Source organism: Camelus bactrianus, chromosome 33, assembly GCF_048773025.1.
Source record: "Camelus bactrianus isolate YW-2024 breed Bactrian camel chromosome 33, ASM4877302v1, whole genome shotgun sequence".
Lineage (NCBI taxonomy): Eukaryota > Metazoa > Chordata > Mammalia > Artiodactyla > Camelidae > Camelus > Camelus bactrianus.
The window spans coordinates 17,665,386-17,693,207 of NC_133571.1; the positions used below are offsets into that span (position 1 = coordinate 17,665,386).

Genomic DNA, 27,822 nt, shown 5'->3' on the forward strand with positions numbered 1-27,822 from the left:
GAGGTAAAGTGTCTAGTATATAATCTAAACTCTTTAGCCTGGCATTCAAGGCCCTTCTCAGTCCATAGAGTAGTTTAGGGTCATTCATTCACTTTTTTGAATGCAGCATGACTACTTCCACTTCTATGGCAAGCTACTTTAACAAGAACCTTGAGTTATCTGTCACCTCAGAGTCTAGTTTTATATATATATATATATATATATATATATATATATATATATATATATATATATTTTTTTTTTTTTTTTTTTTGGTAGTTGCTTTCTCTGTGTTCAATGAAGATATCAAAATCTGGCTAGTTCTTCAGAGACAGTGTTAAGCTTAGCTTGTATATTAAGCACTCTGACTTTAACTTGTTTTGTAGGAAATGGAAACATTTGTAGCAAGCACTTAATATAGTATCTCATTTAGTTCTCATAAAATCCTACCAAGTAGTTAATTTTAATCTTACTGTATTAGAAGAGCACACTGAGACACCAAGTTATATAAAATAAGCACAAGTTTCTACATCTAATGACTGATGGAATCAGGATTAGAATACTGGTAGGTCCACCTGACTTCAAAATCCATGGTATTTCTACTACTTAGTTATATAGCATCTTGAGTGAGAAAATAAAGATAATGACACTGTCCTTGGGCAGGTTGCTTTTCTCCTTGTAGTTGTATTTTATTCTAAAAACTGTGGTTCCTTCTCTAGCCGGGAGACACAAAGATTCATTTATTGTCTATGTCTGTATTTTCATTATCAGTGTTTTAAAATTTGCATTATATTTAATACAGTTATTTCATAAAAAGTTTTAAAAAGTCATTAAAATGAATGAGGATACGAATAGCATTTCACATACCTCTGAGCCCTAGAACTTAGATGTTAGAAATAATCTGGGCTTCACCTAATCCAGTCCTGTCCTTTTACAGATGAAGAATTTGTGACTGAAACACTGAAACAGGTCACCTGGTGGAAGGGAGGGGAAAACAGTTCTTGGCTGAGCTGAAATTCAGTTTTTTTGATTTCCACTTGAATTATGTTCCCTTCTTCCCCTTTTGATAGGGGAATAGATGCTTTCCTGGCAGACAAATTAAGAGAATCGCAGTGCAGGTCACAGGGGTGGGCTGCCTGCTGGAGACTCTCTGGACCCTCGGCTCAGAAGTCTTCGCAGAGCCTGCTTCACCTCCTTGTTGCGCAGAGTGTAAATGAAAGGGTTGAGCATGGGCGTGACTATCGTGTAGGAGACAGCAGGGGCCCCAGCTCCTGCCCCTGCCCCGCTGGAGCGAGGCTGCAGGTAGATACAGACGGGCGGCACGTAGTACAGGAGCACCACTGTGAGGTGCGAGGTGCAAGTGGAGAAGGCGCGCTGCCGGCCCTCGGCTGTGCGGATGCGCAGCACCGCCGCCACGATGAAGATGTAGGATGTGACAATGAGGATCAGGCAACCTGTAGCCACAATGCCAATGTTGACTAGCATGACAAGCTCATTAACCGTGGTGTCTGCACAGGCCAGCTTCAGCACAGGGGGGATGTCACAGAAGAAGTAGGCGATGTGACGGGGCCCACAGTAGAGCAGGTGGAAGGTGAGGGAGGTATGGATGGCAGAGTGCACAGCACCTATGGCCCAGGTGATCCCAGCCAGCCCTGCACACATACGCCTGCTCATGGCCACTGGGTAGTGCAGGGGTTGACAGATAGCCAGGTAGCGGTCATAGGCCATGACTGTGTACAGGAAGCACTCGGTGCTGGCCAGAAAGTGGAAGCAGTAAAGCTGTACAGCGCAGCCTCCAAAGGAGATCATCTTCCCATGCAGAGTCAGGAGGCCTGCCATGACCTTGGGCACTGTCACTGTAGACAGACATGCATCCAGGAAGGAGAGGTGCCCCAGGAAGTGGTACATAGGGGAGCGGAGGCGAGGGTCAGAGCCCACAGTTAAGAGAATGAGGAGATTCCCAGTCATGGTGCTGCTATAGAGGAGGAGGAAGAGGAGGAAGAAGAGGCTAGGATGTTCAGCTGTGTACATCAGACCCTCCAGGAAGAAGGAGTCCACCACAGTCTGGTTGGAGTCTTCTGTCTCCATGGCCATCTTCTCACACACAGAAGAAACTGACATCAACAGACGTAAACAGCCATCCTCCTTTCCTGAAATGTCGTTAGTCATTGGTCTATGTCATCTTGGTCTTGCCTCATAAATGAGAGAAAGATGTGCAAGTTCAATTCACTCCCTTGACCTAGCCTAGTGTTATCTTGCTACCCTTTCAAAATAAGTCTTTCAGCATGAGATCCACAACCTGCAATTTGAGGCACATAAAGGACTATAAAAATTATTTGGAAAAATGTACTCTGCAAATAATAGCAATATAAATATGGATTATAAATCTTATTCTCATGGAGCACATATGTTTTGCAAATAATCCAGAATTGTGATGCCTCTGCTCTGCTAATTTATTCTGCCATACTTAAGATATGCATAGCCAGGTTCTTACTGCCTTGTGTCAGCAGGGAGTTGCATGTCATCTTCTGGGGAGACCTGCCCAGGGTTTGGGTGTATTACATCAGCCAGGAACATAGCAGTCCTATCCATTCTTCACCCAGAGGGAGTTCTTTAGAATTTCAGGTCCCCACAACCAACTCTCAAGTGTATGACTAATACAGCCTTAGAGACTTGACGGAATAATTATCAGGGCAAATTGTTCAGTACATTTCATGCTCTTCCTGTAAATCTTTATTTCAACCTTTTGGGAAATGTTTTCCTATTCCATTGTTGTTGAGCCTGAAATGAAATTTAAGAGTTTTCTTCAATTTTTTTCAATCCTTTTACTCTTAAACCTAATTATATGAAAATTTTGTTTAAACTGATCATTTCTGTTGTATCTTCAGTTCCCATAGATTTTACTTAACCCTGCCTCTGCATATTTATACCTAAATTTACACAATGGTGTTTTATGTCTCAACTCTCATCCCAATCTCACTCACTTCTCTAACATATCAAATGTTTCTATATTCCATTTCTTTGTCAGTCTTCTTAAAACAACATGTTTATCTCTCCCATTTATAGTTCCTCTCTGCCTAAGGCATAAATTGACTCTGTGATGTTCAAAATTATCTGCAAACTGTTTCCTTTATTATCAAGAAATCTTTATCTTCTGCAATCACCTGAAGAAACCCTTCTTATCTAGGGATGCTGTTTGCCTCGTCTCCTCAATTTGCCATAGTCTCCCCCACCCCACCTCCCCCAGTCTTATCACAGCATTCCACTAACCTCTGCCTTCACAAATCTACTCTGTATGGTTAAGTTCGAGCATTAATTCCTCTAGATGCCCTTTATAAATATTTCATCTCACACTGATTTATTCATTTCTGGCACATCTGATCTTTGTGACAATCATTAATAAATACCTCAGCATGTACTGCACCATTTTAGTGTTCCATGTGCATATGTCACGTCTTCCTAAGAGGGACATAGGGATGATATGCTTCTCCAGTTTCTAATGAACGTTTTTGTGATAGAGCAGTAGAAATAGCAAGGAGCCAGGTTTATTTGGATGCTTATAAACTTAAGTTTAAATCTCTGGTCAGCCACTGTTAGTTGAAAGAGAACGATCATGCTGCTTAATTTCTCGGTTCTTCCATTCATCAAATTTAAAATGAGGATGTAATTATTTGTGGCGGTTATTTTTTTCCTTAGAATAGAGTAGGACACATGGCATATGGCCTTAAATTTCTTCAGACTCATTAATTTATTCAATGCAATATTTCCTATGATGCTCTTGACAAAAAAACTATATAGTTCTGCTTAAACAAATTCAGTAATGGAGTAAGCCCTGTTTAACAGGAGACCCCATTCCAATGTTGGGTAGATCGATGTGTTACAGTGTCCAGTTGTTTATGTGTATATCTGATATTTCAGCCAATTAACATCAGATTTGCCCTCTTCATGCTCACTGGAATGGATGTGATTTTTTTTCAAAAAAGACAAAGAGTAACAGGAGTTATTGGTTGTGGAGAAACTGAAACCTCTGTACATTGCTAGTGAGAATGTAAAATGGTAGAACCCACTTTGAAAAACAGTTTGACAGTTTCTTTGAAAAATTAAACATGAATTTACCATATGATCTAGCATTTCCATTCAAAGGAATCCACACAAGAGAAATGAGAACTGTCTATATAAACATAAATGTTTATAGCAGAATTATTCATAATAGCTAACGCCTAGAAACAATCATGTTTGTTGTTCATCAACTGATAAGTGGGTTAAAAAAAAGTATGTCTGTAAATGGATCATTCGGTAATAAAAAGGAACAAAATTCTAATGCTGTTTATAAAATGGATAGAACTAAAAAACATGATGCTAAATGAAAGAAGCCAGACACAAAAGGTCACATTTTTATGCTTCCATTTTTATGAAATGTCCTGTTAAGACAAATATATAAAGAGAGAAAGTAGATTAATGAATGCCTGGGACTGGGGTAAGACCAGCGAATGACTACAAATGGTCATGAGGGATCTTTCCGAAGGGTTGGAAATACTCTAAAATTGGATTATGGTAATAGTTGCACAACTTTGTAAATTTAAAATCTTACAGTCATTGAATTTTACGCTTAAACAGTTGAATATTATGGTATACAAAGCATACCTCAGTGAGCTATTAAAAAAGGAAGAAGGAAGTCAAAAGAAGGAAGGTCTGCCAAGTGATGCAAAACATGATTTAAATAAATGGAAACATTGTTTGATTAAGGATGAGTATAAAAAAATTTAAATTCCTTCTAATTTAAAAAACTTTTTATTTTGAAATGTTAAATTTATAGAAAATTTAAAAAGAATAGCATTCACAAATATTTTGAGCCAACTTCTCCTAAAGTTGGCAAGTTGTAAGCTATAGTAAAATTATAAAAGTCAGGAAATTAGCATTAGTACCATACTATAAACTCACCTACAGACCACATTCAAATTTTACCAGTTTTTCCCCCAGTATCCTTTTTCTTTCCCAGGAACTGACACAAGATCTTAATCTTGACCAATCTGTGACAGTCCCTCATTCTTTCCTTGTAGTTAATAACTTTTACTCTTTTGATGAATACTGGTCAATTATTTTATAGAACGTATCTCAATTTGGGTATGTATGATGCTTTCTCATGAGAAGACTGACATTATGCATTTTTGGCAATAATACTACAAAAGTGATGTTGTGTCCCTTTCTGTATATGTATCATTTCAGGGTATATATGATGTCAATATGTCTTCTTATTTATGTTAAATGTCCTGGGGGAGATACTTTGCGACTATGCTTATCTTCTGTATCTCCTCAAACTTTCAAGCACTAAATTTTAGAATCATCCATGTGTTTTGCCTGGAAACATTACTTTGTTGTTTGTCTAATGGTGATTTAAAAAAAATCCCTCAGTCCTCTATATTATTGATTGGTATTCTTCTGTAAGGAAGAATGGTTTATTTTTCTCACTTATTTATTTATTCAGTTATCTTTATTAGCAGGGATTCATGGATATGCATTTTATTTTCTGATTAAATATAATGCAGTATAATAATTATTTTGTTATTCAAGTTGTACAATTTTGGCCATTTGGAACTCCCTTCAGTTTGTCCTCTGTATTTTATTGACACGCTTCATCTTTTTCATACACGTTCTCATTTCTTGGCACAACAGAGTGTTCCAGGCTCCTGTTGTCTTTTTCCTTTCCCAGCCCTGGGCTCCAGGACTTCTCTCAGGAGCCCTTTGATTGGAGAATTGTAGTTAGAAACCAAGATCTCATTTCTAAGTACATTGCTCATCGCTACTAAAGTGTCTCTACTTCTAGAACCTCTCAACAAATAGGAAATATATGTATGAATACTAACCCATCTGTGTTTATTTCTGTGTCTATCAGCACAAATTGTAAAGGCCGTTCATTTATAATGATACTTCTAAAATTCCAATCCAATTTCCAACACACTTCTGCACTCTTTATTTGTAATTTCTTTCTCTGACAATGAGAAACCCACTTCTCATTACCTAAATTTAGCCACTTACATACTCAATTATTTTCTTTGGTTGCTTTGATTGTGAGTCAGAATTCAAAAGTATTCCCCTATACGATGGTTAAGAAGTAATTCACTCGTGTTTTCTTTTACTACTTTATGGTTTCATATTTTACATTTAGATTCCAGATATTTGCAGTTTATTCCTTGCTAAGGTGGGTGAGAGATGGACCTAATTTTATATATATATATATTTTCCCCAAATGGCTACCTAGTTATCCCAGCACCATTTGCTAGGAAGTCCATCTTTATCACAGAGATTAAGATGCCAGAATTATTATATAATAGATTTCCATTAGTACTTGGATCTATTTCTTGACTTCTATTCTAGTCTGTGTATCTATTGGTCCATTCAAGTGTCAGTACCATATTGTTTTAAGTATAGAGGTTTTATCATATGTTTTAGTGCCTGGCAGTTTTAGCCCCTGTGCTCACTTTCTTTTCTAGTGTCTTATTGTACATTCTTACATGTTTGTGTTTCCGTATGAACTTGTCAGACTCCATAAGTGACTTATTTTTATTGAGATTGTGTCATACTTATAAATTAATTTAGGGAGAACTGTCATCTCTATAATTCCAAGTCATGTTATCCAACGACAGAGAATGTTTACAGTTGTTCATGTATACTTTTTCAGGAAGGTATTAAAATTTTCCTCATAAAGGTTTTGTTCGTATTACGTTTATTTTTACATATTGAATCTTCTTTATTTCTTTTGTGAGTGGAATTTTCTCTGCTAACGTATTTTCTAACACTTTATTGTTTTTGTATATGGAGACTTTGATTTCTAAATATTAAATCTTGTTTTATTACTGGATTTTTAAATTGTTCGAGTTGGTTTTACTATTGATTGGGATTTTCCAGGTATACTATCATATTGGTTGCATATGGAGACGGTTCTAGTTTTTCTGTACCCATTCTTATTCCTCTAATATTCCCTATTTATATCTCTTGCCTAAGTGTATTAGCTAACACTTCTAATATAATGTTAAATATTAGCAGAGCGAGTGTGCAACCTTGCTTTGTTCCTGTTTTTATTGGAAATGCCTCTAGTGTTTTCCAATTAAATAAGGAACTGCCTGCGTTTCTTATTTTATATATATAATATTATTATACATTATCAGGTTAAGTATTTTTCATGTTTCTCATGTCCTATTTTCTTGAATACTTTGATCTTTAAAGATTGTAGGATTTTATTATTGCCTGCTTTTTTTCCTTTACAAAATCCTCAGTAGAGAAATTGGTCAGATGGTGTAAGTACTACTATCCTATCCAAACAAACATGTTGTCTCTAAGAGAGCTTGGGAAATCCAACTCTTATTGAAGGTCTTGCAAAACTTGATTTGTTGTAGACTTTTACTATTGCTCCTTTTTTTTTTTTTTTTAAGATTTCTTAGCTATGCAGATGGAGATGGACAATACCCTATATCTGGGAGGCATAGAAAATTTTGCCAAACTCTCCTATTAACTCTTGTCTGTTGTTTGCATTTCATTATATTGGTGAGAACACAGTAGTCTTATCACACATCCAGAGTGAGCTTTTTGGAGTCTGAGTTCCACAAATTCTTCCAAAGCTTGGGATTGTGTGTTCACTGAATAATCAGAAAGACAATTTCAATGGTTTATAGTGTGCTCTTCTTTGGATTTTGTCTCTTTAAATTTCTAGGAATAGTCTACCCACACACCCTTTTTAGTCTCTTCAGTGGGTCAAGTTAAATACCAGAGTACTATTTGAGTTTTTTCTTTTTCTTTTAAATCTAATTTGCCTTTAGTCCTAAAATGTATCTCCTATCTGTATCTTCATTTTAATTTTTCTTATGTTTTTAATTACTATTTTAATTAATTTTTAATTACTATTACTAATATTTTTAGTTACTGTTTTCAGTGTTGGAGAAATGTTCAGGCTAACTACTTTTCCTCTTCTGCTTTAGTTTTTCTCATTCTCAAGGCTGGGTAACCTAAAAACAAACTTGAAAACAAAATATCCTCTTAAGAGGTAAAGTTGCATTAAAAATATTACTCCATGCAGTTCTTTTTAGTGAAGGGTTCAAGTTCTGGACTCAGTCAGCTCTGCTGCTGCTTTAACTGTGGATAGAGGATAAAGTAAAATTTGTTGCTTGCTATTTTTAGGGGTAGGCTTCTTAATTTAAAATGATGAGATATATTTTAATTTCTCTATTTAAAGTTAAACAACAAGTTAAGTTTTTTTTATGTAACCCTTCATTTTTGTGCATGATATGTCATTGGCCTTGATGAGAAAAGAGGTCCCCATATTTGCTTTAATCTGACTTCCAGGTCTCTGTTCTGACCCAGGAGGCTTATTAACTGAGTTCTGCTTCCTTTTGTGCCATGGGATGTTTAGGTGTCCATGGGGAACTGCAGTTTTTTATGTTTGCCAAATAGGGCTTGTAACTGCCTCTCCCTAGACCCAGGGCTGCTCTGACTGAGATAGCTAATTAGACGTCTCTAGAGCATTCTCCTAGGATTATCCTCAGGGTTTATATTGTTTCTATCACATGAAAAATTCTGTCTACTCCTTTCTTCTCACTGACTAGGTTTTACAAGATCTTCAAACCATAGATCATTCTGTACTTTCCAGAATCCAGGTCTAATGATCTTTATGTTTTCTTCCTGAAAGACTGCAATACTTATTGTACACTGAATTACACCAGTTGCTTCTTACTCATTTTCTAGTCATATATTTTATCTATATGTCATATATAAATGCATTTTCTTCTCACAAGATTATAAACTCATTTAGCACAGACAACAATGTTACAGTTTTGAAGTTAATACCGAGTACATTTTTGTTGATTTGAATTGGGTTGCCTTTTCACACATATTTTGATGCTCAACCTTGCATCTCTGCCGTTACAGCAGACGGCAAGAAAAGTTACTGGCCACACGCATTTTGGCTCAGAAAGTTTCTGGTCCACAGATACCAGTTCTTCGTTATGCCCATTTTTTAACAATTGGAATTGATTTTGGAGAATATAACCATACTTCTTGGGCTATATTCACCCATGTACATTTGAAACAACAAAATTACTTGTAGCCCCCTGTATCCCATAACGTGGGAGTGAAGGGCCCCCACTTGGACCCTGGCGACATTATCACAAAAAAGTCCAATAGAACAGGCTTCAGGTCATCTTCTTGCAACCAGGTACATGTCCCATCCCATTCTTCTCATTCATGCTCAACAGTTGTGGGGAAACGCCAGAATGTTGTAGCACAGATATTATTCTATAATTTCATATGATCTGTTTAATTAATATCCATAAAAGTAGCAGAGAGACCTGGTCTGTGTGGAGCAAGGAAACTTCTCCTTGACACACGCACTTCGGTTTTACCAAAGTGGAGTCCTGTGCAAACTCAGAAGGCCAGCACCACTCCAGTCATGATGCAGTGCACGTAGAATGAATAGCTGCCTGATCTTATGAAATTACCCTATCAAGTTCAAGTTCATCTACCACTTTTTTACCAAAGTGAAAAGCAGATGGTAAGGAGTGTGGGAAAGCCTCTTACTCCTTTGAACTTAAGTTTTCCCACAATTGCATGGGAATAATAAAATCTACCTCACCTAATTGTTGTCAAGGTCAAATCACATGGTTTGCATGAAGGTTGTTGGTAAACTGTAAAAAGCTATATGGGTGTTAACTCAGGGATTAGAAGCAATGATATACATGTAGATGGGTGCCACAGAGAGCATTTTTATGTGGACATTTTACTTATCTTAGATTTTTTGTGCAAGGTGCCATCCTTGTTGAGTTGTTTTGATTGATTTCCATTGGTATGGAAGGAAGAAACATGGAAAATCATGTTTGAAAGTAGGTTACAATGTGGAACTTAACGAGGTTTCCACCTCTGTACCTAGGAGTCTTCTACTTTCTGCATGAATCCTTTTTCTGTCTTAAATCTCCCCAATTCTCTAGTGTCCCAGCTTCTGCCCTGCATTTTAGTATCTCTTGCATGTCTGCCATGCATGAATCAGAGAGGCTACACATCCTTGTGACCCCCCATCCTCCATAATGCTGCCTTCATCTCTTTGTTGCAAAGTGTGTAAATGATGGGGTTAAGCAGGGGAGTGATGACGGTGTAGAAGACAGCTACCACTCCATCCAGGGGTTCCTGTGAGCCAGGACGCAGGTAAATGAAGGTGCAGGGCACGTAGTAAACAATGACAACAGTGAGGTGGGCGGCACAGGTGGAGAAGGCATTGCGGCGCCCATCGGCGGACCGGATTCGCAGGATGGCAGCCACTATGTAACCGTAGGAAGTGAGGATAAGCACAAAGCAGGTGAGGGCCAAGAATCCAGTGTCCACAAAGGTGACCAACTCGTTGATGGTGGTGTCAGCACTGGCTAGACGCAGCATGGCAGGAATGTCACAGAAGAAGTAGTCTACCCGGTTTGGACCACAGAAGGGCAGCCGGAATATGAAGCTTGTTTGGAAAAGTGAGTGAATGGTGCCTCCCAGCCAGGTACCCATAGCTAGGTAGTTACAGACACTGTGGGTCATGATGGTGGCATAATGTAAAGGCTTACAAATGGCCAGGAAACGATCACAGGCCATGAGTGTGTAAAGGAAGCATTCAGTGCAGCCCAGGAAATGGAAAGAAAAAAGCTGGATAACACAGCCCCCAAAGGAGATAATCCGACTATCCAAGAGGAAGCCAGCTAGCATCTTGGGGACAATGGCAGAGGAAATGGTCACGTCCAAGCAGGAGAGGTGACACAGGAACCAGTACATGGGGCGGTGGAGCTGGGTGTCCGCCAAGACCGTGAGGGTGATGAGCCCATTCCCAGAGACAGTGAGGGCGTAGATGACGAGGAAGGCTAGGAAGAGGGGCGCCCCCAGCTGTGGCGGGTGGTGCAGGCCCACTAAAAAGAAGTGAGACACAGAAGTCTGGTTTCCACTTTGCATTTCCTTGCTGTTCAAATCTGCCCCAAAAAGTTGCAGAAGGGAAAATATCAATGCCCTTTAAATTCTGTAGGCATGGATTATATGTTCTATGTCATTCCCAAACACGGACAGAAAAGGATATCAGAAAGGGAGATCTTGTTCTTGCTCTAACTGTTGTTCTTAATCATTCTTTCCCCCTCTGCTTCCCCCGACTCCTGATTCTGCGATTCTGCTTGGCTCCAGAGACCAACCATTCTCTCTAAGGTTAAAACCGATGTAACAGATTATGTGTATATAATTCAGGAGAGTGAAGGAAAGACCATACACAGAGATTTTCATGTCAGAAAGAAGAACAATCACATAAAACCTAAACCAGTCTATGAAGAACAGGTTGTTCTGTTGTTTTCATTCAGTTTGATCTTTGGTCTATGTAGCAGAGAGGTAGGCTGCAGTGTATTTACTAGAATTTGAGAGTTGGTATTATATTTCTTAGTGTAAATATACTAAATAAAAATCTGTGTAGATTTTAAAAAATGCACTATATGGGCTACACACCAAACAAAATATTCAGAATCTTTGAAATTATACTAGAAATGTCTGCTTTCATAAATTCTATTTCAAAAATGCACATTAATTTTAAATCCTTCAGATTAATGAAGCAGTACAAAATCTCAGCCCCAGGGAACCTGTTGTCATCTTTTCTCTTGCTCCTGGATAAGGGCAGTCCATTTGTCCGTCCATCCATCCATCCATCCAACTGTCCATATTTCCATTCAGTAAGGTAGCATATATTATATCTTAAGAGCATAGCCTGTGAAATCAGACCTGGTTTTAAAATCCTAGCCTTTTCACTTTCACTCATTGGTAATCTTGGAAAAGCCATTTCACCCTTCTTTACCTATTTCTCTAAGTTGGGACAATCATATGGTCTACTTTATGGAGTTGTTGTAAGGATTATATAAATGCACGTAATTCACGGTAGCACTCAATAATATTAGCTATTATTTTCGATAAACCGTATGTTGCGGTCCTGTATTAGGCAAATTCAGTCACTGCATTTGTGAAGTGACCCTGTAGCTTCCAGTGAGTTGTCCTATAGTGGATCTGAAGCCTCCAGGTTTGAAGCAGTGTCACAAAAAGCCTCTATCCCAGGACTATGGGTGACTGGCATCAGCCACAGTGAAAGGAAGAAACCAGGAAAGGTTGCCTAAGGGGGTGCCAGAGCTCTTCCAGACACTGAAGGGTCATGGAAGGTGTATCTTTCCTAGTGTCACCTGTCCACCAATCTTAGCTCAAATCGTTGGTTTACCAACTGGAGCCAAATATCCAAAATGGTGTGTCATCTTCCCAAGGACTCAGGGGCCACCCAGATGGCTCAGAAGGGTTCAGAAAATGTGGACTAAAATTTGACTTCCAGCTAGACTCCTAAAAGTCAAAAGAACCAAGGCTGCCGGGGTGGCTGCCATCTAGTTCTTCTCCTCCTACACCGTGAATCACTGTGTATCAATAATCTCATTCCTCTCAGTCTTCTTCAGTACCACAGAGGCTACTCATCAGGGAAAACACGTGTTTTGGGGACTGAGCAGTTTCCTAGGTCATGAGACTTTCCTTCTTAAGCCCAGGAGAGTCCAGGGCAAACTAAGATAGGTGGGCACCCTAAATAAGGGTTTAAACCACATAGAGACTAGATAATCTCTCAACACGTAGCTACAGAATCTATTGTGAAGCAATTTCAGAGGAAATACTTAGAGATTTCCTACACAATTCCTGGATTACCAACCTTTATTGGCATCCCAGTGCTCAGGGCAAAGTCCAAACCTACTGGCACAACCTGTGCAAACAGAGAGACTCATAATCTGATGTCCACTTACTTTAGCCTCATGTCTTTGTTCTCCAACCAACAAATTTGTTCTGTAGCCATTTTTCCTAGTTTCTTATACATTTGTCCCTTTAATATGGAATGGCTTTGTTCCACTGATGCCTGAAAATTTTCTGCTCATCTTTCAAGATCTCATTCATGTGTGATTTACTAAGTAGAGCCTAGCCACCCTTTCCCCCAAATGCCCACTCATTCTTTGTATCCCCTGCAGTACCACATTTGCATTTCTATAATAGGCTTACCAAGCACATTGACATTTACCCCTTGGTATGCCTGATTTCCCCCGTTGGACTGTGAGTTCCTGCAGGGAATATGCCTCATTTTTCTTTTCATCTCAAGTTCACAGCATACTTTGCACAGAAGGAGTCTTATAACTTATTGAATAAATACATTCCAAGACGCTTAATCTAAGATAATATCAGTTAAGTCTTACACCCCAGCTCCCCAAATCATAAGAATTCCAGTACTGAGACCGTCACCACTTATGAGTTATATTATTTTGAACAGATTTCTTAATATACCTAGTCTCAGTATTTCCTTTGTTAAAAAAAAAAAAAGATACAAAGAGGGAGTCAGGGAGGTGGAGGAGAGAGAGAGGGAGAGAGGGAGAGAGAAAGAGACAGAGAGAGAGAGAGGAGTTGGTGTAGATTCTCACCAAAAAAAGAAATAGCAATTTCTTCTCCATCAATAAGAATTCGCGCTTTAAATTGAGTTCTTACATAAGGAAAATCAGTTTTTCTCCTAGCCTCAATTCTCTCCTGTTCTATAAATTTTTTCTTGTCTGTCTGTTGCCTTGACATCTCAGTCCTTATTCATTTTTATATTATTTTTCTCTCTGCACAGAAATAATCATCTTTTCTCCTCGGGAAGACAGAATACCCCTGGTTTACCCATGAACAACTAAAACTGCTCCAGTTACGTGGTCCTTACAGTTTAGTCAGCACCACATTATATTAGCAGCATGTAATATATTCATCTGTGTAATGGGAAGAGAAGCAGTTTCCACAAAAAGTCTTGGGGAAAAGGATATTAGTACCCATATACTAGCTTTATCTGGCCATTTAAATCCTGTGTGAACTAACTAGGCTTCAGGTAGACCCTAAACTCACCTGAGAAGTAAATTGGTCTTTGATGAGCAGAGTATAAAGGTCCTCTCCTCCCCAAACACTTATTTGTAAATCATAACACTTTACAAATGACAGGAAGGAGATCTCAGCTGTCTTCCCTGTTCCCAATGCCTCTAACATATTTTTAATAAATATATGTCTCAAAAGAAGTTCCAGTACTACACCTCTGTCTCCCTCCTGGAGTCTTCTCTGCTGATGAAGACATCGCTACCTGGATGTGAATCGGCCATGAGGCCACGAACTGCTCCTTGACTCGGTTTCTTTCTCTTTGCTCTTTCTTGGGGAAGGTCTTTTTCGAGCTCAGCAGGTTCCCTGATCTCGTCCCCCGACATGCCCCTCTTCTTGATTTTGTCACTGTGTTCTGTCTTACACCTCTCTGGGCTCACTCCTCCTCCTCTTAGCCTTTTTGAAAGTAGTTTTGGCAGCAAGTCCCCTAGGCTTTGACCTGTGGAGACTGGCTTTCTGGCAAGCAGTTTCTTCCTGCCTATAGTCCCCACAGGGTAGGGGCTAAGGGCTGACATCACTTCTCCTTTCCCCTCCAGGGGCAATTAACTTGCAAAGAAATAAGTTTCAGTGGGCTTTGTTAATAGCCAAACGTGAACCAAGGCTGTTCAGGAAGTTTACGTAGTCCTTGTAATGGCCCTGTGGCGTAGAATCCTGCTGGGAGCATGCACTTGAGCTGGAGTCAGGATCACTCCTTCCATTTCTTTGAGTTTTAGTTTTCTCATCTATAAATTGAAGGTAGCATTGCCATACCTACTTACACCATAAATTATGGGCATGGAGTTTGAATGAACTTTAAAGCCAAAGATGCTACATAAATGCCATGTTAATTACTGTAACAGTGCCCTTTGAATTTAACTCGGGTTGAAAGAGGGTAACTACTACAGCATTGCACTAGGACAGGCAGCACTGTTTAGATCATCCAATATGCAAACAGGAGATGGAGTATGTAAGTAAGCTAGATGGATTATGAAGAACTTGGCAATCCCTTAAAAATTGAACACACATAGATTAGAGCAGATTAGAGCTGAACAGCCCTTTAGAGAAATGATTTAGAGCATCCCCCCATTCTGCACTTGGAGAAACTGAGTTCTGTTGAGAACATGGACTTTTCCAAAAATTAAAGGTCATACTGCTTAGTGAATAAAATCTCACATATGTGCTATGTAGGTATGTTATATAGAATCACTTAACTATATAGAGATAATAGAGGAACTGGTAGTTCAAAAATAGTGTTGGACAAATGATAGACCAATAAGTACTTGTTAAATTGTTTTTTGTCTTTTAATATGCTTTAATTATTTACTTTAAATCATTGTTGGTGTACTTTTTTTAGACTACAAGTCATTTTATTTTATTACTATTCTTCCTTCCAGTTTTATTGAGATGTAAGTGACATATAGCACTGTGTAAGTTTAAGGTGTATGGCATAGTTATGTAACTTACATACATCATGAAATGATTACCACAGTAAGTTTAGTGAACAGCCATCATCTCATATAGATATAAAATTAAAGAAACAGAAGAAAAACGTGTTTTTTTACATGTGAGATTTTGTATGTGCCCTTTAAGAGTGGGGTATCTCTTTCCTACAGCCCTCCAGCTCTCTAGAAAGCAAGAACCTGAGCCTTTAAAGCCAGATGTTCTGGGGGCTCATCTTCCTGGTGCAATACCCCTGGGCTGTGGAGCCTGATGGGGGCTTGAACCTGTTGCTCCTTGGGGAGAACCTTGGAGTTGTGATTTTGCTCCCATTTGTGGGTTGCCTATTTGGGATATGGGTCTACACCCTTCTTACCTATCTCACTGTAGTTCCTTCTTTATAGCTTTAGTTGTAGAAAATCTTCCCTGCTAGTCTTCAGGTCACTCTGATCAATAGTAGCTCTGTAGGTAGATGTAATTTTGGTGTGCCCAGGGGAGGATGTGAGCTCAGGGTCTTCTTACTGTACTGTCTTGGCAACTCCCCTCTCTTCACTCTTTTTATGTCTTTTAAAGAAAGGCTCGTCACTACCTCTTGCATTTAACTTTTCAAAGCTAACTTTTTATCACCTATATGACAGGTCCTCTTTTGGATCATAGTTTTTGTGTAACAGTTGAATCTGGGGTGATTTGTCCACTCACAAACTCACAGGGTATTATGCTGGTTGATATTACATTTGTTGACTATATTAGTAACATCATGCTGATAGGACCTGGTGAGTGGGAAATAGACTATATCCCAGATGCCTTGCAAATTCATATGTGTAGCATATTATGGGAGAAAACCTATGGAAACAAATAAGATGTCACTTCAGTGACATTTCTGGTAATCTAGTTGCCTTGGGATGAGTTTGGCTAGTTCAAAAAATCTGTTCCAGCTTTAATAATGTTCAAGAATGTCATCTTACACTGTGTTGAAGGTTCTTTTATTTCATTTTACTTCTGAAGCACCAAATAAATAGTACAAAGAATCTGTAAGAGGTACTGGTAGAAGGAAATAAGTGTAGCAATAAAAATCCATGGCAGTCCACCACATGGACTGCACACCAATTGTAGACATCCTTCCTCTCGTATTTACACACATACAACGTCAGCACTTAATACAATGCAAGCTTATTCCCATGCTAATCGTTTCAGAGGAGTTATTCCAATATATCACCACTTAAATTTCATCCAGACTCAAATCTGGAGTCTCTAAGTGTTGTCAATTCCATTTCTGGTTTTGAAGTAATCTAACTCTCACCATCATGTGATGTATGGACAAAATAATAAATTTATCATGAACTCATAATAATGGTGTGAATGTAGGGGAAAAAATTAAAACATGTAAATAAATATATCCCGAAACAATGCAGAAAATACATGTAGGAGGTACAATACTTATTTTGCAAATGGCTAGGAGGTAACAGCTAATATTAATGACTATCTTCTTCAACATTTTTTCTTATCAAGAAACTCATTATGCTGGTTGCCAATAGGATGAATCAAGCCATTATCACTGCAAAACACAAACATGTGTTGATCTTGCCAAATTAGGTTGCACTCGTTTACTATTAATTTTTTATCTCTGGATCTAGTTATGGAATTACCCAGGTTCACTGGATAAGGAAGAGGGCAGAGTAGAAAATTATTGCCTTATGTGTTAATACAAGTGTTTAGTTGGGAGATAAAAGCCAGGAATTCTACAATGCTGTGTTTTTATGACAAGCCAGACATTTCTCATTGTGCAGTGTGCCTAGAAACTCACACCTTAGAGAGCCCCTCCATATGAAAAGAGGAAAGTCATGGCTTTCCTTCTACCAGTACCTCTTATAGATCCTTTGAACTATTGATCTGGATATAAATGTAAGTAAAGATGTGTAAGACCTCAACAATAGAAGTTGCAGAACATGTTTGAGAAATATATAAAAGTTGCTAAAGAAATGGAGGCTTATAAATTGCTCATGGCTTGGAAGACAATATTTTAAAGATTCCAATTCTCAATTTTTAAAATAGATTCAATGCAATTCTAAATACAATCCCAGCATTTTATTCTGTAGACACATGCCCCTTAGAGTGTATAATCTAATGGGGACTGGGGCCCCCAAATGGCCAAGATAATCTAGAGAGGTAAAAACTAGAAGATTCACAGTACCAGTACCCTTCATTATGAAGGGTTTCCCTAGTTTCTCAGGTTTTATTTCTATATTTATTAACTTTCTGCTTTGAGATTTCCCACCTTTATTTAGATTTTTAACTCATCTGAAATTAATTTTATTTTAGATAATACATAAGGATGTTGTTTTCTACATAATTAGGGATGATAGTTGCAACTATCTCACTAACTGAAGTGGTGTTTAAGAAATTGGTTTAAATTCCCAACTATTTTGTTTTCTCATAGTATGGTTATTAAGCTCTAGCTTTATTACATGTGATTAAAGAAAATTAACTGCAAAATTTGTATTTTAAAATGCAATCCATTAGATTCAATGTATCATTTTTTGGGGGGTTAGCCTTTGTTTTCTTTAGAATATCTTTTTTTTTAACATTTTTACTGAGTTATAATTATTTTACAATGTTGTGTCAAATTCCAGTGTAGAGCACAATTTTTCAGTTACACGTGAACATATATATATTCATTGTCACATTGATTTCTCTGTGAGCTACCACAAGATCTTGTATATATTTCCCTGTGCTATACAGTATAATCTTGATTATCTATTCTACATTTTGAAATCCCAGTCTGTCCCTTCCCACCCCCTTGGCAACCACAAGTTTGTTTCTTTAAAATATCTTTACCTAAATAAATGTAATAAAGACTACCACAGTTATTTCTAAATTCAATGGTAAAAAATTTGGAAATTCAGCTGTTTTAAATCACCTTAAAAGATGATGGAGGAGAGAGTGAGATGTTAGATGGAGGTACAAACAGGGGGTGACCATTTATGGATTCTGGGCAATTTTAAGTTGAGAATAAACAGTTGTGAGTTTATCTTCATCAGTGATGAGAGGTCCTGAGGGTTCTGAGTCCTTCTTTTCTTTTAGGTGTAACTGCTAGCTCCAGAAAGACATGACCTCTTCTCAGGAGGGTTCGAATAATGAATGCATAGGGAAATAAATGCATGATTATTAAAAATCTTTCATTAGCCCCTTTCTGTGGCTTTTTTGCTTATCCAGGGAACCTGAAGCCCTGAGAGTATTCCTATTCCCTGAGAAACTAAATCAAATTAAGTTCCTGCCTGTCTAGCTATGTTAGTTTCCATTCTCTGTCCTTCAACTGGTTGGGTCCTTGAACAGAAATGAATCACTCTTTCTCACCAATCACAGGTATATCTGTTCTTATAGTAGTAACTTGCAAACAGGTGCCTCAGCGTAGCATGTAGAAAGTTAAATATTTAGGCAAGGTGCAGGGGGAAACACAGATGAGTTTTATATTGAAAGGAATCACATACTGAAAGGTAGATTTCTCTTCTCCTTGCTTTTCCTCATCAAACTTCCTCAGAAATAAGATACTTGGGGATTGTTAGACTTCCTTCTAAATGTGGTTGTCAAGTCTCTGTCTCACTCTCTGTTTCTCTGTCTCTAATTTCTCTCTCTCCATATATATATATATTTGTATACACTACATATATACATATATATAATATAAAACATATACATATCTGTATATATACAATTAGTAACAGGGACCTACAAGTAGGAGCTAAGTTGCTATAGCATGGACAAGCAAGTCAAATATTGATACCTGTGATTGATACTCAGGCTACCTTGCAATTCACCTGCTAAACATTTTCATACTTCATCTAATTTATATGTAATTTATCCTGGTGATAGTATCCCACTGGTATAGTAGAAATTTTAGAAATATAGTTGTTCCACTTTTTTGAGTTCTAATATCCATATAAGTGATTAGGGTAATTATGTCTCACACACACATTTTTTAAAACAAGGCAACAGTTTTCTATGATTTGCTATCATTTATTGAGTACTTATCAAGTGCTAGGTAGGCACTTTTCTAAGTTAGGTGCTCCTGAGTCTCAGATGAGATTAGAGACCAAGCTGACAACTTAATTTCAGCTTTGTGAGACCTGGAGCAGAGAGTCCAGCTAACCTGGCCCACAGAAAATGTTAAGGTAGTAAATTTGCTTTGTTTTATGCTACTAAGTTAGTAGTATTTATGAGACATCAATAGAAATTAACAGTGGATTTCTCCTAACTTCTTTTGCATATATCTATGTGTGCCTCTGTGTGTGTGAGAGAGAGAGAGAGAAGATGAAATAATTCTATCACTTTTGTCAAAGAAGGTTTGTAATAAGCAAAGTTGAGTATAACTCTAGAATTATCTGCCATGTATGATGCAGTTGTCACATGGACAGTGGGTTCTCAGTTCTCAATTAAATGCTGAGTGCTCTTGATATTCCCATAGAGAGAGGGACCAGAGGCATGGAGAAATGACAAACGTGAGTCTAGTGACAACGTTTATCCTCACCGGCCTTCCCCATGCAGCAGAGCTGGACCTGCTCCTCTTTGGAATCTTCTTGGTGATTTATGTCCTCACTGTGGTGGGGAACCTCCTCATCCTGTTGGTGATTATGGTGGATTCCCACCTCCACACCCCCATGTACTACTTCCTGACCAACCTGTCCTTCATTGACATATGGTTCTCCACGGTCACTGTGCCCAAAATGCTGATGACCTTGGTGTCCCCGGGAGGCAGGGCTATCTCCTTGCACAGCTGCGTGGCCCAGCTCTACTCCTTCCACTTCCTGGGGAGCACCGAATGTTTCCTCTACACAGTCATGTCCTTCGACCGCTACCTGGCCATCAGTTACCCGCTCAGGTACGCCAGCATGATGAGTGGGCAAGCGTGCGCCCTCCTGGCCACAGCCACGTGGCTCAGCGGCTCTCTGCACTCTGCTGTCCAGACCACACTGACATTCCGCTTGCCCTACTGTGGACCCAGCCAGATCCAGCATTACTTCTGCGATGCACCGCCCATCCTCAAACTAGCCTGCGCAGACACCTCCACCAACGAGATGGTGATCTTTGTCAACATCGGAGTAGTGGCCTCAGGCTGCTTTCTCCTGATAGCGCTGTCCTACGTGTCCATCGTCTGCTCCATCCTGAAGATCCGCACCTCACAGGGGAGACACAGAGCCTTTCAGACCTGTGCCTCCCACTGCATTGTGGTCCTTTGTTTCTTTGTTCCCTGTGTTTTCATTTACCTGAGGCCAGGTTCCAAGGATGCTGTGGATGGGATTGTGGCAGTTTTCTACACTGTCCTGACCCCGCTTCTGAACCCTGTGGTGTACACCCTGAGGAACAAGGAAGTGAGGAAAGCTCTGTTGAAGCTTAAAGACAGAGTAGTGTATTCTCATAGCAAATAAACCCTGTGATGTAGTTATGCTCATTTAAAATATATAGTAAGATAATTTAGTCAGCAACATGAAATGCATTGTATTTATAGTTCTCAATGTTAAACTTTATCCAAACCACCTCACAGGAATATCTGTTTGACTAGTATTTCTGAGGAATTTGAAAAATCATAATTTGATATTTTTAACATGAGATTCCAGTTTATTAATTTAGTAAAACCAAAAGTTATATATCAGATTATCTTATATTGGCATAGTTCCTTGCAATAGAATTCAGTTTGATCTTTTTTTTAATTGAAGTATTATTGACATATAACACTCTATTAGTTTTAGCTGTACAACACAATGGTTCAGTATTTGTGTATATTGTAAAATGATCACCACAGTAAGTCTACTTAACATCTGTCACTGTACATAGTGACAACATTTTTTTTTCTTTTGTGGGAACTTTTAAGATATATTCTTTAACAACTTTGAAATATATGAGTATTATTAAATATGGTCACCATGCTGTACATGACATCCCCATGACTTATTTATTTAATAACTAGAAGTTGTTACATTTTGATCTCCTTCACTCTTGTTGCTCCCTCTTTAGAACTCTGGCCACTAGCACAGTAGCAATTACTACTCTGTTTTCTGTATCTACGAACTTGGTTTTTGTTGTTATAGTTGTTTAGATTCCACACATATAAGAGTTCATAAGGTATTTGTCTTTTTCTGTCTGACTTATTTCACTTAGCATGATGCCTTCAGGGTCCATCCATGTTGTCACAAATGGCAGGATTTCCTTTCTTCTCATGGCTTAATACCCCATTATTAATATTTTTTGCTTTCTTTAAAAAATTTTTTTTATTTATTTATTTTTTTGGAAGAGAAGGTAATTAGGTTTACTTATTTATATTTACTTTTAGAGGAGGTACTGGGGATTGAACCCAGGACCTTGTGCATGCTAAGCATGCATTTTACCACTTGAGCTATAATTTTTTGAGGAATCTCTATTCTATACTGTTTTCCATAATGGCTGCACCAATTACTTTCTGACCAATAGTGCCCAAGGGTTCCCTTTTCTCCACATTTTTGCCAACACTTGTTACGTGTTGTCTCTTTGATAAAAGCCAGCCTAATAGATGTGAAATGATATCTCATTGTTGTTTTGATTACACTTAAGGGGTATGAGCTCTATCTGCTATGTTAAAACGTGCACAGAAAATGAAAAATGCACCAAATGTCAGTAGTGGTTATCTCTGGTGAGAGAGATTGGGATTTTTTTTTTTAATTGAAGTACCGTCAGTTATGATGTGTCAGTTTCTGGTGTACAGCACAATGTCCCAGTAATGCAGATATGTGCATATATTTGTATCCTGAAATTTCTGTTAACCCTCCCTTAGATTTTCTTTTGTAAGTTTTCTATCTGTGTTCATTCCTGTTTTGAACTAATATAAATGGAATCCCACAGCAGCATTTTAGCCTAAAAATTGTGTTTAAAACATTGATTTTAATGGCTGTAGTTTACTCAGTGTTTTGAGAAGTTCTGTAATATCTAGTTTATAAATAAAACACATTTCTTTCTCTCTCCATTTTTCTCAGTTTCTTCTCTCTTCTTTCACACTAAACAACGATGTGAAAAAGCAGGTAACATTTTCCAAGCAATACCAGAGGAGTTAACAGTTTTTTTTTTCCGTATGTAAGCAGAACAGCTAAGTATATTTTTATACATGGTATGAACTACATATGTGCAGAATTTATGTAGATTCCTGGAAAAGAACTGCTATACCACTGAGTATATTACGTATCTGTAACTATATTGAAGGTCTAGTGTTTGTACCAATTTTCACTTTAAATAGAACAAAGCTTTTTTGGTATTCATTCTGGCTAGTACTTGGTATATTTAGATTTCATATTTTTTTCTTAATCTTGAAAGTATGAAACTATATCTTATTACAATTTTAATATGCATTTACATGATAACTAGTGGAGCTGAATGTTCTTTCTTTGATTTCAATCTTGTTTTCCATTCTCTGAAAAGTCTGTATGTGACTTTTGCCGATTATTTTTTGTTTTGATTTTACTTCTTGATTTATATATTTTTCTATATTACAACTGCCAATATTTTTATTTTCTCTTTAGTTTATGTGTAGTAAATATCTTCTCTCAGTATGTAACTTACCTTTTTCTCTCTCATGATGTCTTTTGATAATTCAACCATATTAAAAATAAGAATTTCAGTTTCCTCTTGTACGTTTTAAAGAGAAATTCTTCACTATATCTTGCACTTACTTATTCAAAGCTAATTTTTTATCACCTATGTGACAGGTCCTCTTTTGGTTCATGGTTTTTGTGGAACAGTTTAATCTTTAGTGATCTGTCTACTCACAAACTTACAGGATATTATGTTGATACTCTGTCGACTATATTAGTAACATCATCCTGATAGGGACTGGTGAATGGGAAATAGAAGACAGCTCAGATGATTTGCAGATTCATATGTGTAGCATATTGTGGGAGAAAGATCTATGGAAACAAATACGATGTCACCTCAGTAACATTTCTGGTGATCTAGTTGCTATGCCTTGGAGTGATTTTGGCTGGTCCACAAAATCTAGTCCAGTTTTGATGATGTTCAAGAATGACAGGTGACAAATGAATTTTCACAACAGATACTTGTTGATTGAATTAATGATATATTAAGTCTAGAGATAACACTTAATATAAAGAATAATACAGTTTTGGGCTATTATGTTACTTGTCTTAGTGACACTTGTGATTTTGCCAGGGACATCAGTTCTGGGAATTTGAAGTGAGGTGGTATATACAGAGGCTCATTATGGCTTGTGTCTTTTCATAATGTGTGTGTTAATGAGTCATAGGGCTAGTAATACGAGATATATAAACCCCTTAAAGAATTCATTCTTGGAATTTCTTAGATGCAAAGTAAATACTCAATTTGTAGTAAAAGCAATTGAAAAAGGGAAGATTGGGGCACATTACTAATTATAATTTATTTCAGTGCTGGGCTGATTTTTACTAATTCACCACTGCTTTCCACAGAAAAGAAATTGAGATGAGAAGCTGAAACTAAATAATCAAAGCTATGGTTTTATATATATATATATAGATATATCTATATATATATTCAAAATTCACACACTAAACTATTTAATATGTGACACAATCCAAAATTACTCATTTTTGACTGGATAGTGATGATTTCAAAATATTCAAAATGTTTCTAATTATGCCAATAACTTTTAGGGGGTCTGTAGATACTAGGAGTAAAGTTAGAATCTTACCCTGTGGTTCAGGAAGCATAAATATCCATGTGATACAGTCTATTCATCAGTAGTGGAAACAAAATACTGATACATGCAACAACAGAGATGAATCTCAGAAACATTACGTTCAATGAAGGAAGCCAGGAAAAAAGGAAAACATATTTTATGATTCCACTTGTAAGAAATATCCAAAAGGGCAAATTCATAAAGACAGAATGTAGATTAATGGTTGCCCAGAGCTTGGCAACCAATTACATCTCAAAAAAGTTGTTTAGAATAGTATAGGAATCATTGCTAGTCAAAAAATTTTAAGCTTTAATCATCTGATTTAATGACCTTCATTTTGAAAAGAAAGCTAATTGAACAAAAAAAATGAGCAGTATATGACTAAACAAGTTTACTTTTTAAATTGAGACAAATTATTTATTCCATTTTGGTAGAAGTGAACATAAATTTTAAATGCAAAAAGACTGAAATTCAAATCCAGGTTCTGTGATTGACTTTTGGAGTAAACTTCGGTAACTATTTAAACTTTCTAAGCCCGATCTTTATCTTTAAAAAGAAAAAAAACATATACTCATAGGGCTGGTGCCAGGATGAAATAAAGGGGCCTTGAAGAGTTTGGTTAAAAAAAGAAATAGAATATTCTCAGTAAGAAGTAATTATTATTTCAAAACCATGGAGATAGAAGACTCTTTGGAATTCCTTAGCATGAAAAAAGACAATGATTATTAGCATGTTGTAAGATTACTTAAGCCATTGTCATTTTGTGCATTTTGTGTTATCTCAGAGTGATTTTAGTGATAACGTTTTTAATAGATCCATGTGCTTGTTCCATTGGGCAGCCAGTAAAAATAATGTGCTCACAGCCCTACCTAAGTCTGCCTTTGTCTGCTCTGATCCTTTCTCTACACAGCATCAGCAGACTGGTCCTTGAAACATAAACTGAAGCAAGTTACAGTAGTTAAAGTAGGCTAAGATAAACATTAGTAGTGATCTTAAATGCAAATAGGGTTTTTAGAAGAGGCTAAATTAATTCAGGCAGTTGAAAAGTGGTAATGGGGGATTATAAAGCTAATTGTAGGAAAAACAGTTTTGTTAACACCGAATGGGATGTTGGCCTCTTAAAGTGGTTACTTTCTGCATCCCTAGCTCTATTTTAAGTCCAGTTCTTCCAAGCAGTGGGCAGTGGGCAGTTTCAAATATCTCAACCCGATGGATGGCTCCCCACTAGAGGAAAAAACACACCCCAGAGTTCTTGTTAATCAAAGAGATTTAAAAACAAAATAACTAAATGCTTTTACATAATTACACTTTAAGAATGAATGAGGCAGAGGCAGTGGGGAGGAAGGAGGGGAAAGTCTCCAGTCTAATTGCTCCCTCTGTTCTCCTTACTGCCCACTTGGGGGGACTTTCCCAAAGGAACACCCAAAGCATCTCCTCTCTTGAGGGAACAGATGTCACTCCTTTGCTTAGGGACCAGAGGCATTATCGGGTCTAGATTTTCAGGCCTGGGTGACTGAGTCTGGCAAAGAGGCATGTTCACCTTTTCTGGTTTCAGAGCCTGGTCCTCATGTTCCACAGCATCTTAAAGGGAAGAGGAGGGTGGATGTGCAGCCTGGTTTTCAGCCCAAGTTCACTGTTTCCATCCATCTGTAGCTGTCTTCTCTCTAGAGCACTTTCTTCTCATCTGATGGGTTGTGTGCACTAGAGGCAGGTGAGAAGACCAGGGGAATTGGCTCTATTTGAGTTTGGGCTGCACTGACTTAGCTGATCCATGGATTTTTCTTAAGATATTCCCTGTTTGGCCTTTAAAACCTGAATGGTAATTGCATACATTTAGTCATATTGCAGATGTAAGTTCTATTGAGAGACTAAATTTTACATTGAAAGTGGATAGTTGTTTTAATATTGGCAATTGTGTGCTCCTTTTTTCTACCTTAAATATTATTGTTTCCATCCTCTTTTGCTGTATTCCCACTAGACAATGATCAGTTTTCAGTTTTTCCAGCTGATTATGGAGAAAGCATTTATATGAATCATTCACATCAATCGTTCAAATCAATTCCAAACTTCTGCAGGTCAGCCTAAGAAATACTTTATAAAATCAGAATATTTGTATCTTGAGTGAATTTTTGAACAAGGGTGGATAGGAGCAGGTGTTACATTAGGGACTTTGTATACATTAAAAAGCGTTAATCCTCACAAGAACTGTAAGATAATTGCCATAGTATGTCTACAGATGCAGAGGGAGTTTGGAGATGGTTTAAGTTGTCCAAGGTCACAGTGGGAAGCAGACTCAGCTTTTAAACTCAGGTGTATCCAAGTGTAGGTTTCATTCTCTGCCCTCTGTCCTGTCCTGCCTCTCATGTTCTCTCTTGTCCTTCTGGGGAATCAGATGACAAATAAATGACTTAATGTTGCACATTAATCCGTGACAACTGGACTGACTTCCATTTAGAACTTATTTGCAGTGTACAGATATTATCACTCTCCAGTGGGTGCTATGAAGTCATTAGTGTTTTGGGAAAAGCTCCTCTCAGCGAGGCTGTTATTTGATCTTCCAGGTGGGACTAGACGTGAAGATGAGGAATCACACTCCAGTAACTGAGTTCGTCCTTACAGGAATCCCTCACACAAACGGGCTGGAAAATGTGCTCTTTGTCTTGTTTCTTGCCTTCTACTTGCTCAGTCTCCTGGGGAACCTGCTCATTCTTCTGGCCGTCCTCACTTCCGCCACCCTCCACACCCCCATGTACTTCTTCCTGGGAAACCTGTCAGTGTTTGACATATTTTTCCCTTCAGTGAGTTCCCCCAAGATGATGCTCTACCTAATGGGGCAAAGCAGGACCATCTCCTTCCAGGGCTGTGCCTCCCAGCTCTTCTTTTACCACTTCCTGGGTTGCACTGAGTGTTTCCTCTACACCGCGATGGCCTACGACCGCTTTGCTGCCATCTGTCACCCCCTGCGGTACACAGTCATCATGAACTACAGGGTGTGCGCCGTCCTGACTCTAGGCACCTGGATGGGGAGCTGTGTGCATGCATCTGCCCTCACTTTCCTCATCTTTAAGTTGCCCTACTGCGGCCCCAACGAGGTGGACAGTTTCTTCTGTGATATCCCGGTGGTGCTGCCCCTGGCCTGTGCAGACACCTCTCTAGCGCAGACGGTGAGCTTCACCAACTTAGGTGTCGTGGCCCTCGTGTGTTTCCTCCTTATCCTCACTTCCTACGCTCGCATTGTGGTTGCTGTACTGAAAATCAGCTCCTCACAGGGCAGGCGCAAAGCCTTCTCAGTCTGCAGCGCCCACCTGGCTTCTGTCCTGCTCTTCTACGGGCCGGTGGTCCTCATTTATCTCTGGCCCGCCTCCAGCCCGAGGCTGGGCTCTGTGGTTCCAGTGTTGAACAGTATTGTCACCCCTTCCCTGAATCCTTTGATCTACAGCTTGAGAAACAAGGACGTGAAGGTGGCTCTGAGAAAAGCCCTAATCCAAGGGGTACATGCCTGTGGGGTGTAAGCTTTTTCATCATTATTTGTCCTTACAACTTTGTCTTGTACTTACCCGGGGCAGCCAGTCTCTTAGAGTCGGTGTGACCGCTAAGTGGGATTTGGAACAAGTAGGTGAGGTTGAATAGATTCTGGTGTGGTTAATCTGTGTACATATATAAAAATTTGTATTCAACAAAATCTTTTATGGTGCTCACCATGTACTAGTCACTATTCTATGCACTTTACGAATACTGGCATATGTTATTTTAATTATCCTATGCAGTAGATATTATTA

At 38.3% G+C, this 27,822-nt stretch overlaps 4 protein-coding genes across 4 annotated transcripts; 2 read left to right on the plus strand and 2 right to left on the minus strand.

Moving 5' to 3' along the window:
• Positions 1-1,021: 1,021 nt before the first annotated feature.
• Positions 1,022-2,199, minus strand: OR10S1 (olfactory receptor family 10 subfamily S member 1). Its single transcript, XM_010967237.3, has one exon. The coding sequence runs from the start codon at positions 2,146-2,148 to the stop codon at positions 1,099-1,101; it is 1,050 nt and encodes a 349-aa protein (XP_010965539.2). The 5' UTR covers positions 2,149-2,199; the 3' UTR covers positions 1,022-1,098.
• A 7,694-nt stretch (positions 2,200-9,893) lies between these two features.
• OR10G6 (olfactory receptor family 10 subfamily G member 6) lies at positions 9,894-10,980 on the minus strand. Its single transcript, XM_010967236.3, has one exon. It carries the CDS (start codon positions 10,942-10,944, stop codon positions 10,018-10,020), a length of 927 nt encoding a protein of 308 aa, XP_010965538.3. The 5' UTR covers positions 10,945-10,980; the 3' UTR covers positions 9,894-10,017.
• Positions 10,981-18,970: 7,990 nt separating this feature from the next.
• Positions 18,971-22,270, plus strand: LOC105078626 (olfactory receptor 10G9). The gene has a single exon (XM_074356902.1). It carries the CDS (start codon positions 19,839-19,841, stop codon positions 20,772-20,774), a length of 936 nt encoding a protein of 311 aa, XP_074213003.1. The 5' UTR covers positions 18,971-19,838; the 3' UTR covers positions 20,775-22,270.
• A 4,352-nt stretch (positions 22,271-26,622) lies between these two features.
• On the plus strand, positions 26,623-27,555 carry LOC105078650 (olfactory receptor 10D3-like). Its single transcript, XM_010967235.2, has one exon. The coding sequence runs from the start codon at positions 26,623-26,625 to the stop codon at positions 27,553-27,555; it is 933 nt and encodes a 310-aa protein (XP_010965537.2).
• Positions 27,556-27,822: the final 267 nt, after the last annotated feature.

Excerpts from the sequence above, each read along its gene's own strand:
- LOC105078650 (XM_010967235.2), top strand. The coding sequence starts at position 26,623 with ATGAGGAATCACACTCCAGTAACTGAGTTCGTCCTTACAGGAATCCCT.
- OR10G6 (XM_010967236.3), bottom strand. The coding sequence starts at position 10,944 with ATGCAAAGTGGAAACCAGACTTCTGTGTCTCACTTCTTTTTAGTGGGC.
- OR10S1 (XM_010967237.3), bottom strand. The coding sequence starts at position 2,148 with ATGACTAACGACATTTCAGGAAAGGAGGATGGCTGTTTACGTCTGTTG.
- LOC105078626 (XM_074356902.1), top strand. The coding sequence starts at position 19,839 with ATGACAAACGTGAGTCTAGTGACAACGTTTATCCTCACCGGCCTTCCC.